The sequence below is a fragment of the Lathyrus oleraceus genome, chromosome 5, assembly GCF_024323335.1.
Source record: "Lathyrus oleraceus cultivar Zhongwan6 chromosome 5, CAAS_Psat_ZW6_1.0, whole genome shotgun sequence".
In the NCBI taxonomy this organism is placed as follows: domain Eukaryota; kingdom Viridiplantae; phylum Streptophyta; class Magnoliopsida; order Fabales; family Fabaceae; genus Lathyrus; species Lathyrus oleraceus.
The window spans coordinates 573,910,473-573,926,335 of NC_066583.1; the positions used below are offsets into that span (position 1 = coordinate 573,910,473).

The following is a 15,863-nucleotide window of genomic DNA, read 5'->3' on the forward strand; positions in this document are numbered from 1 at the left end:
CAACCAAGAAAAGAAAAGAACACGGCCGTTTTCATCGAAGAAGAAGCTTCTAGAATGTTGGTAGAAAGACACTTGAAATTCAGCTGTTTCCTTTTCTTTTCAGTTGTTTCTTTAGGAAGAATAATTAGAAATTTAGTTGCCATGTTAGGATGCTATATTTCAAGTTTCTCTTGTTGATTGATAGTTATTGCTTGTTGCGGAGTTTAATACAATATATGTAATAAATCATGCAATTCTGTTACTTTGAGGCTAGTTGAATGTAGATGGTGCTTTTTATCGTTTCTGTTGATGTTTTATTTTTCAAAGGTATGAACTTTCGTTTGTTCTGCACTATTTTTTCTTTCTCTGTAGTTTTTTCCCATTGCATTCTTTTTCGTTAAAGTTCATAAGACATAAATGTCTTCACCTCTTTCTAATCCAAACCTATAAGTTACTTGGCAATGGCATGAATTACTACTATATGGCCAAATCTGCAGGAGAATTCGGCAAGTGTTTTGGACATAAACAACTGTTCCAAATCTCAACCAATAAGTTCCTTTGACAAATATATTCAGTGAATATGTTAACAGAACAAAATATATTGTAAGAAAATCCACTATAAAATGTCTTACAATAAGATCTTATACTAACTTAGACCATCTCTGAACAATATAACAGAAAAATGTATAACAGCATGGGAATTAAATTTCTAATTATCCTTCCTAAAAAATCAACTGAAAAGAAAAGGGAACAATTATGGATTTTGAAATATCATGAACTTCTCAAGTGTTTCCATCTTCAAAAGTTGTTTGAGTATGTTTGTCTTTTCTCTTCTTTGATCCAGAACAAGAAGAGTCATCTTTTTTCTTGATTGAAGTTTCTGCTGAAGTTGTTTGAGAACCGGAACCAGAACCAGGAGGATGTTCTCTTCTTATCTCAGATGGAGTTTCTGCAGAAGTTGTTTTAGTTTCAGGTCCTTCTTTTCTCTTATTTGAATCGTTCTCGGTGTTTTCACCTCCCTCGTTCATTGCTACATCATCTTTCTGATCAGCAGAGGAGCTAGAAGAATTAACTTTCACTTTGCGAAACTGTAGTTGACAAGAAACAAAGAGAGATGGATTATACTTGTAACCTAAAAATCACTAATAGAAACAGACATTGACATACCCGGAGAGTTTTCAAATTTAAGAAGAGACGATATCTTGGTTTTTCTGCTATAGTTCCACAGATAGAAATGAGTAAGGGGAAAAAGGAAAAGAATAGGATCTGTAATTTTGAAAAACAAGAACCACATTACCGGCCTCTGCTGCTTGCTGCTCCGACACTTCATCCCTATTTGGTGATGGCTCGGTCGGATTCTGAGCTTCCTCCATTAAAGATAATTTGCCAAGAATCTAAGGAGTGTGAAGGGAGAGAGATGAATATACCTTTGGAAGGAAATGTAACTAACTACTTATAACTACTTCTAACCAATCAACTGTCATAACAGAAAACTGCTAACTGCTTAAAATATATACTAAAATTCTTGAGTTTGGTTAACAATATATCATATATATATATATATATATATATATATATATATATATATATATATATATATATATATATATATATATATGCATGTGTCTGTTTTGGATGGAAATTATGTTTTTTATTAATGGTAATATAATACCGTTTAGAAACACTTATAAAGCTTTTAAACTCCTTACAAAAATAAATTGAATCAATATAATCTCTGAACTAATCTCTCTCGCTAAATTGTCTCTCAAATAATATGTGGACAATTAATTTTGTTATGTAGTATTACTTTTGTATGAATTTATTGCATGAATCACTTCAGCAAGTGATGTAAACTTTGCTTTATTGGGCGAATTGGTTAATGTGATCTCATGTTTTGTACTGGTAATATCAAAGTTTGAACACTTAAAGCACTTTGTATCCGCATGTCTCGTGTTTATGAGACTGTGTACCGATATGTCTATAATGACATACCAGGACCTCGAAGGATACTTAAAGGAGAAAGAGCGAGCTCTGACCAACCTCAATCATAGTTTGTTGAGCTCGCTGCTACAAAAGAAAGGGAGACTTCTCTTTATCATGAGGTCGGCTAGGGATTAGGTGGTTGAGACGACTCCTTCTCATCGCAAGACAATCGGTCATCATGTAATTTTATCAGTAATAAGTGAAGAAATACATGTATTTGAGGTGAAAAATAACAATATGTGAGATGAAGATCAAAGATATCAAAAGAAGAAAAGAATTTGGAAGCAAGAAAAGAAAGGAAGTTGCTTGAAAAATTATGGTGCGATTTGGATGCGTATGAACCCATAATCTCAGCACATTTTACGTAATGATGTTTGTCCAATAATTTGATCATATCTAGAGTTAGAGCTTCGTAACTCTGATGGGTGAAACCATCAGCAAATGAAAGCTAACAAAAAGGCTGATGTTCATAAATTTAAGGGTAGGTAGTTTTGGAGAATAATTATGATGAAAAGGTGTTGCAAGGCCGCTCTTAAAGGAAGGTTTTTGTCATCGAAGATCAAATTCTATCCTGAGTTTCATGTATTACTTTAAACTTATTGTTATAAATTTATATACTATGAGTAGCTAACTTATTTTAGATTAGGTTTTATGAGATGAATCTGATTGATCTATTGAGACATATTATTGGCTTTGTATTATTTGTATAAATTGATATTCTCGTTTATTTAATCAATCTAGTTTTTTTTTTTTTTAACGAACTCATGAAGTGAACTTAGGTTTGTAGTGATTACTGGCCTTAACTCTATAAACTTGAACAAATATTGATTGTTCAAACTTAGTAATTAATGTAAGAATAAATCATTATAAGTTTGTGATTTCAAAATTAACAAACTGTTATGCATATATTAGCTTCAAACTGACCTAAGGAATTAGGGAGTTATAATTTAAAAGAGTGAGTTATACACCAAGAAATTAGGTATAATGATCGTGTTAGTTTTCTGTAACTCTTAAAAATCAATTTAAATCAAATAAGCGCAATCATCAATAATGAGATTCAGTGGATTTGAAATATAACTTGATCGTCTCTTTACTTGATGATTTTTCAACACTTTTACTTATTTTTATATTCAATCAAAATCTTGAGAAAACCCCTATTGCTTTAGCATTAAGAATAATTTTTACAATTATCGTATCCATAAAGATCGATGGTTTTAAAGATCATTCAATACCTTTAAATTTTTAAGTAGAGAAAAGGGTTATGTATAAGTTATTAAGCTTAAAAGTAAATAACATAAAATAAATGACAGAAAGTAAAATGGTGATTTCAGTATTAACAGTAAGAAAGTTTGATGGGGGTAATTTCATCATTATGTATCTATCATGTACGTCCATAGGCCAATAATATTCTCCTCTACTCAATTAATAATACTACTATCTTTTACCCTCATTTGTATCTCATTTCGGTATCCATGCCGTAAGATCAATATATTAGCTAATAGTTGATATCTCGAACTATTAACCAACATAAAGTATTAAGTCCCAACAATCGTAATGTAGCGAGATTTCACACTTCCTGCTACAGTACGTGTGAATATCAAACTTAACCATGTGTCTTGGTGTTAGCATCCAATAGATGATTATCCTGGATCTAGTAATGTCAAGCACCTTTTGGTGTCAAGTCACACCATGAAAATAGGTTTTAGGTTGCAAAGTTAAAACAAGCATTAAGATTAAAGAGTCATCTATGATTAGAATTACATTGAACGTCATGACTTATTTAGTTCATGAATATTATGACTATATATAACCCCAACAAATAGATTATAGCTATGCTTATTCATGGTTAGCATAATACTGGGTAACTCAGGGATGTCAATCGTAGAAGTGTGATTTGTCTTATCACCTAAGCAGCGCTTCTGCCTTCAGAACTCCTCTATTATTCTCCTGTTGTATACCAAAGTGAAAATAATCCAATTTTGTACTACCTCAATCCACATAAACTCTCTTTGCAATGAACTAAGACTTATTAATTATAGACAAAACTTTGAGGCTCTCTTTAGGTGCACCATCCTTGCGCCTAGCGCTCCTACCCTATTATGCCAACTCTTCCCAACAAGTTTTTCTTTCTCATCAACCAATGCTTGCATATCTTCCACATGACCTTGGTTTCCTTTATTCGTCAAGTGCACCACTCCTTTGACTAACGAGCTAACCCTTGCTTCACCGGGAAGTAGTTGCAGCTGGTTGTGTCATTTGTACATGCCATCATGCATTTAGCGCGCCTATGTTAGGCCTAGCGTGCCTGGTTTCTTCAGGGTTTTGCTTTAATATGTTTTTTGCATACTGAATCCTGGTTTTCCAATCATTTTCACATGTTTTTTATTAATGCAAGAAGAGTCCAATCAGATGTTTTCTCACTTTTCATTAATAAATCGGGGGGTTTTGTAACAGTTGCGGGTGAAATAGGTCAATAAATGCTTAAGTATTTAACGTAAATATGGCACTTATAAACCCCCAATTTAACAATTATAGTACCTTTCAATTGCCTTGTCGAAACACTATAATCCATGTGGATACGAATTTTTATTACTTGCAACGAATTTTAGTACACTCGCTAAAAGTCTAACAAGTTTTTGACACCGTTGCCGATGATTTTTGAATTATTTCAACAAGGCAATTTTTGTGCTTGATTGTTATTTTAATTTTTGTTTTTATTTAGTTTCTGTTTTATTTTTTAATTTTTATTTTAATTGTACGCTTTTAATTTTTATTTTCTGTATATATTTTTTTATTATTATTTTATTTTATTTTTCGTATTTCTTCATTGTTAATTAGTGCAGTGCTACTAATGTATTTTATGGTTGTTTATTCGAGGTGCTGAATTTAGAAATTTTCTATTTGATTTGAAGATTGAGAAGACAATGAGAGAAAATTAGAAAACAACCAGGTTAGCACGGTTAGTGTTCGCTGAGACAAAAGTAAGTTTTATAATTATCGTATCTAAAGAGACTGGCGGTTTCAAATGACCGTTCAAAGGTTTTTAAGATCTTAGGTATATAAGGTTTTTATATTTGTTCTTATGCGTAAAAGTAAATGACATAAAATAAATGACATAAATTAAAATGGAGATTTTTGTGTTAACAATAAGAAAACTTGCTACGGGTAGATTTTATCATTAAGTATTTATCATGCACATCCATAGGTCAGTAATATATTTCTCTACTCGGCTATTAATATTACCACTTGTTGCTCTCATTTGTATCTCTTTTCAGTGTCAACACCGTGAGATCAATGCATTACTTGATAGCTGATATCTCAGTTTATTAGCTAACGCATAACATTAAGTCCAAACGGCTATAAAATAGCAAGACTCCACATTGATCCATACTAAAATACATATGGATATTGAACATAATCCTTTCTCTAAGAATTAGTGTCCAATAGATAATTATCTTGGATATAGTAATGGCAAGCACCTTTCGATGTCAAGTCACACAAAGAAAACAAGTTCTATGTAGCAAAGCTAAAACAAACATTGAGTTTAAATAATATTCAATATTAAAGCAAGAATAGAATTGCATAGAACGTGATGACCTATTTATTAAATGAATATAATGATTACATCTAACCCATAACAAAGTGATTTTAGTTAGGCTTACTCATCGTAGTAGACGATAATCTCGTGAAGCTGATCTTGAAAGTTTACATGCCCTATCACCAAGTAGTGCTTCTGCCTTTGGGCTCCCTCTTTTATTCTTCAGTTGTAGACAAGATTAACCTACTCCAATTTTTTACTACCTTCCTCCACCGAAACTCCCTTGCAATAAGTTGGAGGCCTTTATTTATAGACAAAATTTTGGACCTCTCACTAGGCGCATAACCCTTACGCACAATGAGCCTGCTTTCTTCCCCAATAACAACCTTTGTTGTCTGACAGGTGGCCATTGCCGCCTTGGGTCTTAAAGTGCACCTCCCTTGCGTTGCGCACAAATCCTTGTTTCACCCTGGATGTTCCATTTGACATCCTGCATGTGCTTAGCAGGCCTATGGTTGGGCCTAGCGAGCCTGGAGTTTAATTTTTTTGCTTTGGCTTGGTCTTTGCATGCTGAATCGTGATTTTCAAATCCTTTTTACATGTTTTCAATTAATACATACTAGAAAAGTCCAAACAGGTGTTTTCTTTATTTTCATAGATAAATTAGGGGTTTTGTAATGATTTCTTGTAAAATAAGTTAATAAGTGCTTTCATACTTTATGTAAATTTGGAACTTATCAACTCTCCCCAGCTTATCTTTTTGTTTGTCCTCAAACAAAATCAGTGAAATGATTCAAAAGTCTTTTGAATGCGTGTTTCGGTGACATGGTTGTCTGACTTAGGTCAAGAGTTTTGAACTTTGTTTTTATGACATGGTATTCTTTCAAATGTAAGTTCATAATAAATGTCATAACGATCCATAAGCCATAGGATACAAATGAACAATTTTCTTGACCAAAGTAACATTTTTAAGACATGTTTATATCAACGGTTAATTATTCATCAGGATCGTGATCTTACTGAGTTTCTCTCAATGGTTAGTGTTTCCCTAAAAAATCGGACAATGCATGTACTATCTAAACACTTTACATTTCATCTAAACAGTACCACAAGACATATCATCAGTCATACATCACTAAGTTCTTTCTTTAGGTTGTAATGTGGGTGGTCTTACAAAAATATATTGGTTTTTCTTTGGATTCAAAAGTCTAAATATTAGAGAGAATAAAGTATTTATTTTTAAAAATTTCTTTCTTAATTTCCATTTTATTTTGGTGCATTTTCTACTTATGATTGACTTTTCAATTTTGACTTGTTTATGTCAAATCACTTTTCTTTTTCTTTACACTAATACTACATGAATTATCTCTTTCAAAAACATTTCCTTTTTCTTTTTCTACCCAACTTTCGTTTTTGCAATATTCTTGCTTTTACATGCTCTAATATCCTTAAGATAAGGTGGTGAACATCTTTGTTCTTTTAAATTGGCTAAGGGGTTTATCAAAGGATTTTCATCCTCACGAGGTAGGCTTTTTAGGTCAAGTAGTAATAACTCAATAACAAACAATGTCTTGATCGTACCCATGATTTTCAAACATATCAAGTAATAGTAAGGCTGATGCAAAGTCCACATAGTTAGCATGCATGTCTACTTTCAGTATTTAATTAAAACATGAGGTTGCACACATTTCACTTGGATAGGCTTATGATTCATGACTTATGTCAACATGCTTTCTCTAGGCGGTAGAAAAATCAAACTTTAACTAAAGCAAAGAGTTCATAGTCATGTTATACTTCATAGATAGTCAAACGTTAATTATGAATGAAGCATTTGAAGATAATAAAACCATTTTCATGTCATTTGTCTTTTGACCTTTTAGTGTCAATCTATCGTTTGTGGCTCCATGTATTTTGATTATTCATAACATCATCTGACCCATTTATAGACAAAATTTTCCTGGCAGTACTTTTTCAAAAAGTTTCAAAATAATTCAGAAATTGACACTTAATCATGAAAACAATTAAATTTAAACAAGTATAGGTAACTAGCTTTGATCATATTTGCATTCCATCCCCTAAACAAAACATTTACATGTCCTCAAGCAACAAAATAATGAGTATGTACTGGTCAAAAATTATTGGGTGTGCATGTTCCCCCTACAAGAGCAGGGAGACTCAAAGGTCTTAGTAGGTACATTACAATTTGGGTAGTGAGGGCTTACTCACGGAGGTGAAAAGCCATGTGTGGTTTTTTTAGGCTGTTTAAGAGACTAGCTCATGCGAGGTGATAAGCCTTGTTAGTGGTCAGTGATATTGGGTTGCAGGCGAATGATTAAATTGGTTGTGTGTCATGGCTGTTGGGAGCGTCGTGCTCTTTGAGTAGTGGAGAGTATGTAAGACTTAGAGTCCCTTCTTATCCCCTTAGGTGTAATGTATTTATCAGAGTGTCCAGCACTTAGGGTTTCCTCAAGAAAGGCCATCATCCACCTAGTCAAATGGTGGACAACTGAATCTCGATTTCCATGGGAGGCAGGGGTCAGTAACAAATATGACTTTCTCTTTATGAAAGACACGTCTTATCCTGTGTTTTCCCCCATGGGCGAGGAAAACTTAGGATTGAGGTAATCTTTTAGTTTGTGAGAATGAAGGTGACTATGAAGTAAAAAGATGTGAGACTTTGAATGAAGGAAGGATATATTGCGTTAAAATGGGTACTCATCTAAGTTTCACATCGAGTAATGTGAAGAAAAAATAAGGAAAACTTTATTATAAACATGGAGAGTTAGTTTGAGTTTATTCACCATAAGAACTCTAGTCTCTTTGATGTATTGAGGATTTGGGTAGTTGTGTGTATAGAGAGGATTTACAATCTTTCCATCCAAAAATTGTGGTTGAATGAATTTTCTATTTTTCCCTCCAAAAATAGTTGTTGATAGGGTTTGCAATTTTTTCGTCCAAAAATTATTGTTAAAAGCGTATTCAATTTTTCTGTCCAAAAATTGCAAATTAGTAATAAATTTTTTATTCTAACTTTATTTTATTTTATTTGTATTCAATTTTTGGAGATTTACTCTAGTTACATTCCTAACACTATGATAATACCTTGATATAAAAATTAATCTCTCAAACTCTTTACCAAAATAAACTGGATCAATATAGTCTCTTGAACCAATCTCTCTCTTTAAATTGTCTCGCAAATAATGGCGTGGACTGTTAATTTTCTTATGTGATACTATTTTTGTATAATTTTATGTGATGGATCACTTGAACAAGTGATGTAAAGTTTTCTTTATTTTTCGAATTATTTTATTAGTGAGCTGAGATGTTATTAGATAGATTTTTGTTCTTATTATAAAGACAAGTTGAGAGGCTTGCTTGGACTGTAAAGTTATTATGGGATGGATCTTGACTACCCAACATAGAGTATTAGTTACGGATGTAAGAATCAATATCAGAGCAAAGATAAGAAGTCAGATGGGAGAACAGTGGATCAAGTGGTTGCATTTGAAGGGTGAAAATGGAAATTTCAAACACGAGATCCTTTATGGAGGTTTTGGAGAACCACAAGGAAGAAAAAAAATTATGTGGAATAAGATGGCCTAAGAGATTAGAAAAGTAGCTAAAGATGTATCCAGAGAATCAAGTGGTTTGGGGCCTACATGGTAAAGAATCGTTACATTGGAATGAAAGTGTTCAAAGTAAATTTAGAGTAAAAAAAGGATTGTTTTAAAGAATGGTCTAGGTGTAAAAATGTTGAAAATTGGATAAAAGTATAAGAAATCTAAAAATGAGACTTAAAAGGTGGTGAGTAAAGCAAGAAACCAAAATTTTGATGGATCATATCAACCTTTAGGAACCATGTAGAGAGAAAAATCTCCATATATACTTGCTAAGGGAAGAGAAAGAAAGACAATAGATTTGGATCAAGTGAAGTGTGTTCAAGATGAAGAAGGAAAATTTTTGGTTCAAGTAAAGGATATAAAGGAAAGGTGGAAGACGTATTCCTACAATTTATTTAATGAAGGATACGATTGTTAGAACAAGATTTGGTTCTGCATCTATACCTTGAGTTTTAATGATAACAATGTTGTATTTGTCGGAGAACAATTTTGGTACCCTAATGGTTTGTTATTGTGTAGCTTTACAGTCAGTTCTGATTTTGAGTATATGAGGTGCAACGTCATCAGTTTCTAAACAATGAGTTCCAAATCTGTTTTTGTGCCAGTTATAAGAAGCTCTGAAAGATGTTCAATATTGTTGCTGAAATGATCTTTCTGATTCTATATTGATTCACTCCTAAGAAGCTTCTTAGAATACGTTATGTTGTTGCTGCAACGTTCTCTCAATTCATGCTTCTGGACGTGGCTCTGATCACCAAGCTTCTGAAGAATGACAAGCTTCTAAAGTTGTGTTACGTAGCTGAAGATTCTGAAGATCTCAAGCCAGACAATTGAGGTTATCAAGGTTCTGACTGTAGATTTTGAAGACTCTGAAGATTCTGAAGATACTGAAGATCTCAAACCAGACTACTGACAATGTCAAGGTTCTGATCAAAGATTCTAATGTTTCTAAATCCAACTTTATGTTTCTTCATTTCATGCTTCATCAACTTTCATTAGAAGCTAGTGAACTTGAAGATAAGATCGAATGGGAATGTGATCAAATAGTACATAATACAAATCAAATATCCTTTCCATTACCTGATTTTGTGGAAGAACAATACTATACATCACACTTGTCACTGATTTTATGGGCGAAGGACAGTACGTAGTATCACTTCTTTCACCATCCAACAGTGGACAGCCGCTCTATGAGCTTTCCCTATTTTTTCCTCCAACGGTGTTCTTATTATGCTATATAAGTGAGACTTGAAGACTTGAAGAAAATGTCGGTGTTACAACATTTTGACAAGTCTGTTTCTTTGTGAAAAGTTGTCATTCTTTTGTATACAGTTTTTCTTTAAGTGTTTGTTTATCATTTGTGTAAAATCTGCTTGCATAGAAGCAACTTGTAACACACAAAATATTACTCAAACTGTTAGTTTGATTCCTTAAGGAGGTTATCCTTGAGAAGACAGAGAATTTTATTCTTTGTGATTCCTTAAGGAGGTTATCCTTGAGAAGATAAAGAAGGTTATTCTTTGTGAGTCCTTAAGGAGACTAGGGTATATTTGGATCCTTGAGAAGACAAAGAAGGGTATTCTTTGTGATTATTGTAATTTGTTGATTATAGTGAATTAAGTCCTTGTGTATAAGGCAAAATCACCTTGGTGGATGGACTGGAGTAGCTTTGAGTTTCAAGCGAACCAGGATAAAAATACATGTGTGTTTATCTCTTTGTGATTAACTTGTTAGTGGTGTTCTTGTTTTGGAAAAAGCTTTTGCTTGTAAAACCCAATTCCACCCCCACCCCCCACCACCACCACCATTTCTTATGTTTTTCACACCTTCAATTGGTATCAGAGCTCTAGTTCTGATTGTGATAAAAGATTTATCAACACTTCAAAGTGTTCAGTACCGATCCGGCTTGTGTGAGAAACAATGGACGCTGCTAATACTGTTAACATTGTTAACAATATTGTGTGGATTTGGCTTTTAGTGTCAGAATTGTAAGCAAATTCATGGAGATATCGAAGGTGTCTCACTTAGCAGCAGTCAAAAGGACTCTAAGATACGTCAAAGGTTCTATTGGCTGTGGAATTTTGTTTCTCGCAACGGACAAAGGCAGGAAGTTCAATTTATTAGGATATATTGGTTCCAAACGGTGCGAAGATAAATAGGACATAAAATCCACAGCTAGATACATCTTTATGTTCGTAGAAACACCAATCTCATAGTGTTCGGAGAAGGAATCGGTAGTGACACTCTCTTCTTGTGAGACTAAGTATATTGCAACTTCATTGTGTGCATAGCAAGCCTTATGGTTGATGAATTTGTTGAAGAAGATGTGCAATGAAGAATGTGAGATTGTAACACTCATGGTTGATAATGTTTCCGCCAGAACTTCTTTGCACCAAAAGTCTTTCTACCCACCACCATGTGAGGAGGACTTTCACTCAAACCAACGACTTTTGATACCACTGTGGGGTCATCATGAAGAAGCATCTACGTTGGGGACTTTCTTTATGAGCAACACATCTTGCGAGAGACACACCACATAGTTACCCAAAACCTTAAGGTGATAGGTGATAGGTGTGTGAGTTATCTCATTTATAAAGTTCTCAATCTTCACTTTTCTAATCAATGTGTGACTTTTCCACCCTTGTTTCTCAACACTTCCAACTCACATTTGTTTTTCTTAACACTCCCCATTAAGTGTGAATTTATCCACAATACTCTCCTCAAACAATATCGTTGTTCTGGATTGTTTTTCTCAAAATCTAAACATACATATTGCTTTCAAGCTTATCACTTGGATAATGCATGCAATTGAAATAACATATTTACAATTGGTTACTCTTCCTTTCATTATTTCGAGTAACATGGTCTTATCTCTTTAAGGGTAAGAAACATATGGTTGAGTAAACTAAGAATATATGTTTCATTATTTTTCGTATTTTTAAAGAAAAAAATTGTTGTGTAGACAAGATTACTTCTATTGCATTCTGAAATAATGGTTTTTCAAGTGGCATTATATATCCCTTCTTGTTTATCAAATTTATTTAACCAAAATAGATTATGACTTCTAAATTATCGTTTCTGTTGATGTTTTATTTTTCCAATAGTATGAACTTTCTTGAATAACATCTTACACTAACTTAGACTATCTCTTAACAACAAATAACAGAAAAAATGCATCATAGTGTGGGAATTAAATTTCTAATTATCCTTCCTAAAAAATTAACTGAAAAGAAAAGGGAACTAATCAAAACTAATCAAGAACTCTTCTTATCTTTGTTGGAGTTTCTGCAGAAGATGCTTCAGTTTCAGGTCCCTCTTTTCTCTTGTTTGAATCCAATGGCAATGTTGAAGTTGAAGTTTCAGTTTCAGTTTCAGTTTCAGAAGGTTTTTCATTGAGGTCAAATGGGAATGTCCATTTTGAAGAATCATTCTTTGATACATCACCGGCTACTTCTTCTACTTTCTTGGAACAAGTTTCAGTTTGAGAAGGTTCTTCGTTGAGGTTAAGTTGATTGAGGAATGAACGATCCAATGACAATGTTGAAGAATCATTCACTGATACATCACCGATTACTTGTTTTCCTTTCTTGGAACAAGTTTCAGTTTGAGTTTGAGAAGGTTCTTCATTTTTCTCTTCTTTGATGGTAGTAGGATCGAAGAATAAAGAATCCAAGGGCGGTTGCGATAATATATTATCAAATTCTTTCTCAAGATCAATATTGGAAATGACAAGCTTTGCTGCTTCCTCCTCATCATCTTTCTGATCAGTAATGGAACTGATCATCGTTGGTGACTCCTTCTCCTCATTACCGGACTCTGCTGCTTGCTGCTCCGACACTGCATCCCTATTCGGGGGCTGAGTCGCATTCTGAGCTTTCGTCATTAAAGATTCTCTTCACTATGTAAGTGAAAGTTGCAAGAATCTATGGAGTATGAAGGGAAAGGGATGAATATACGTTTATAAGGAAGTGTAACTAACTACTTATATAGCGACTTCTTATTAATCAACTGTCATAACAGAAAACTGCTAACTGATCAATGGCCGTTAAAGTAAATGCATGTGTCTGTTTTGGATGGAAATTACGTTTATTATTAATGCTAATATAATACCGTTTAGAAATTCTTATAAATCTTATGGGACTGACATGGAAAAACCACGGAGGAGGAAAAATCAAATTTTAGAAACTCTTATAATATAGAACCACTTTGCAACTAATCCTACTGAAATTGAGGTGATCGGGGATGTTATTACTGAAGATTCACCTCTCGTAATATAGAACCACTTTGCAACTAGTCTTCCTCTTAACGGACTTCTCTGAAATTGAGGTGATCCGAGATGCTATTATTGAAGAATATGAAGATACATCAATAGAGATTCAAGTAAAGGATATAAAGGATAGGTGGAGAATATATTTCTACAATTTATTCAATAAATGATACAATATCTCATTGGACTCTAGCTAAGTCAACATTAAAGAAGAAGATAGAAACTATAATTACTACTGTCGGATTCAGAAACATGAGGTAACAGAAATGTTGAAAAGGATGAGTAACAATAAAGCGATGGGCCAGACAACACACCTATTAAGGTGGAAAATTCTTGGAGATAGAGGCATTGAGTGACTCATCAAACTCTTTAACAAAGTTATGAGGTCAAAGTATAAACGTCAGATGAACGGAGAAAAAGCACTTAAGTTACGATCTGTAAGAACGGGGGAATATAAAAAATTGTGAAAATTATAGGGAGATTAAACTTATAAGTCATATCATAAAGTTATTGGAAAGAGTGATTCAACGGAGACTAAGAAAAGAGATTCAAGTCATCCATAACTAATTTGGTTTTATACCGGAGAGATTAACCATGGAAACAATTTATCTACTATGATGTGTGATGAAGCAGTATCAGATGGACCAGCAAGACTTTCTCTTAATATCTATTAACTTGGAGAAGGAGTATGATATAGTCCTACTTAAATAGTTGAAAGAGGCTTTGAATGATAGGTTGAAGACGAGCTTTAGAAACGTGTGGCTTTCGCCTAAGCAGAAGTAAGCCAAGGATATAAAATGTAAGTTCAGAAAAAGGAGAAACGTTTATAACCTAGAGGTGAAAGTTGGAGATCATATCATCTCACAAGTCACGCAGTTTAAATATCTTGGGTTTGTAATATAAAGTAATGAATAACTATAATGGGGTGTAAGCCATTGAATTCAAGTAGGATGGCTGAAATTGGGGAGGCCTTCAGAGGTTTTAGGTAACACAGAGGTACCGCTCAAGCTGAAGGGAAAATTTTATTGAATTGTGATGTTGTAAGGGACTAAATGTTGGACGGTTAAGAATCAACACAAAAATAAAGTATGTGTAGTAGAGATGTGGATGTTGCGTTGAATGTGTGGCAAAACTAGACATTATAAGATTATAAATGACAATGTTCTAGAGTATTGAGATAGCTCTTATAGTAGAAAATATGGTGGAAATAGGCTTGGGTGGTTTGGGCATGTAGAGAGAACACTTGTAGATTTCATGGTAAGGATTATAGATCATATTAAGAAGAGTCAAATAGTTGGAGGTAGATGAATACCTAAAAACCATAAGATAAGTTATTAAAAGTCATTATTAAAGATCTCGAGATTAAATATTTGGATATAAACATGGTCTTCGATAGAATATTGTAGCTGGAATTGATCCATGTAGTTGATCCCACTTAGTTGAATAAGGTTTGGTTGTTTTTGTTGTTGTATTCATCATGTATCAAGACACGTAAATAAAATTATCTTAGTGGGAGAAAAAAATTGATTGACAACCATCAGAGACTGGATTAGATGCCAAGTAATGATGAAGGAATTGAACTAGATTAAATTATGGTGCATTGATTCTCTCTCTCTCTCTCTCTCTCTCTCTCTCTCTCTCACACACACACACACACACACACACACAAACACACACACACACACACACACATACACACACACACACATATTTGTATTAGATCATGTTTTTCTATCAATGGTGATTTAACTCATAAGTGTATGTCTGATTAGAATTAGGATATAAATTCATATATTTTGTGATTATTATATACAAATTCATCTATTTGGTGATTTAAGAAATTGCTGTAAAGATATTCAAATGTTATGCCTTCTTGGTGCAGCAGAAACAAACCCCAAAGCAATTGAAGCAAGAAATTTCTAGCCACGAAATCACAAATAACAGAATATAACGTAAGAACAATCAAGAATGGTAAAGAACACAACAAATACTTTAGTAACCCAGTTCAGAGAGAAAACTCCTACATAGGATGGAGTCCTCTAAAATCATGGTGATCTTAGATGCAATTATTGAAGAATACGAAGGTACAACAATGGATATTCACCTCTCTCTCACACTACCCTTTCACCCATGTTTATCCCAAAACAAGCCTACACTCACTGACCTCTTTCTTCTAATCGATAGTTTTGATAGTCTAATCGCCTAAGAAATAGAGTGATCAATATATATAAAGTTTTCCAAATCCTCTAACCTTTTGACCTGCCAAGGAAGTGACTCATAACGATAAGAGGTTGTTACAGAGCAACACGAAATCCATATTAGCTATAACTACAAGTCACACCATTGAAAGCTAGTTGCAAGAGTCGGTCCTAATAAAATTTAACAATATCCGCCATGGATTAGAGACTGCCCTCGGCTTCACAGGATGTTGAATGCATCCCAACCTCAGACCACTTATCTGATATAGGAAATCAAC

General features: G+C 33.6%; 1 protein-coding gene across 2 annotated transcripts; it reads right to left on the reverse strand.

The window, feature by feature from the left end:
* Positions 1-640: 640 nt before the first annotated feature.
* LOC127086575 (uncharacterized) lies at positions 641-1,426 on the reverse strand. Of its 2 annotated transcripts, none has more exons than XM_051027356.1 (3): positions 1,277-1,426; positions 1,147-1,190; positions 641-1,067 (listed from the first exon to the last, which is right to left on the reverse strand). In XM_051027356.1, exons 1-3 carry the CDS (start codon positions 1,350-1,352, stop codon positions 762-764), a joined length of 426 nt encoding a protein of 141 aa, XP_050883313.1. In that variant the 5' UTR covers positions 1,353-1,426; the 3' UTR covers positions 641-761. The 2 variants fall into 2 exon arrangements, with proteins under 2 accessions (XP_050883313.1, XP_050883312.1); XM_051027355.1 differs by having other exon boundaries at positions 1,147-1,193.
* Positions 1,427-15,863: the final 14,437 nt, after the last annotated feature.

Excerpts from the sequence above, each read along its gene's own strand:
- LOC127086575 (XM_051027355.1), bottom strand. The coding sequence starts at position 1,352 with ATGGAGGAAGCTCAGAATCCGACCGAGCCATCACCAAATAGGGATGAA. Across the intron at positions 1,194-1,276 it reads GCAGCAAGCAGCAGAGGCCG|CAGAAAAACCAAGATATCGT; the intron begins GTAATGTGGTTC and ends GTGGAACTATAG. Across the intron at positions 1,068-1,146 it reads TAAATTTGAAAACTCTCCGG|TTTCGCAAAGTGAAAGTTAA; the intron begins GTATGTCAATGT and ends TGTCAACTACAG.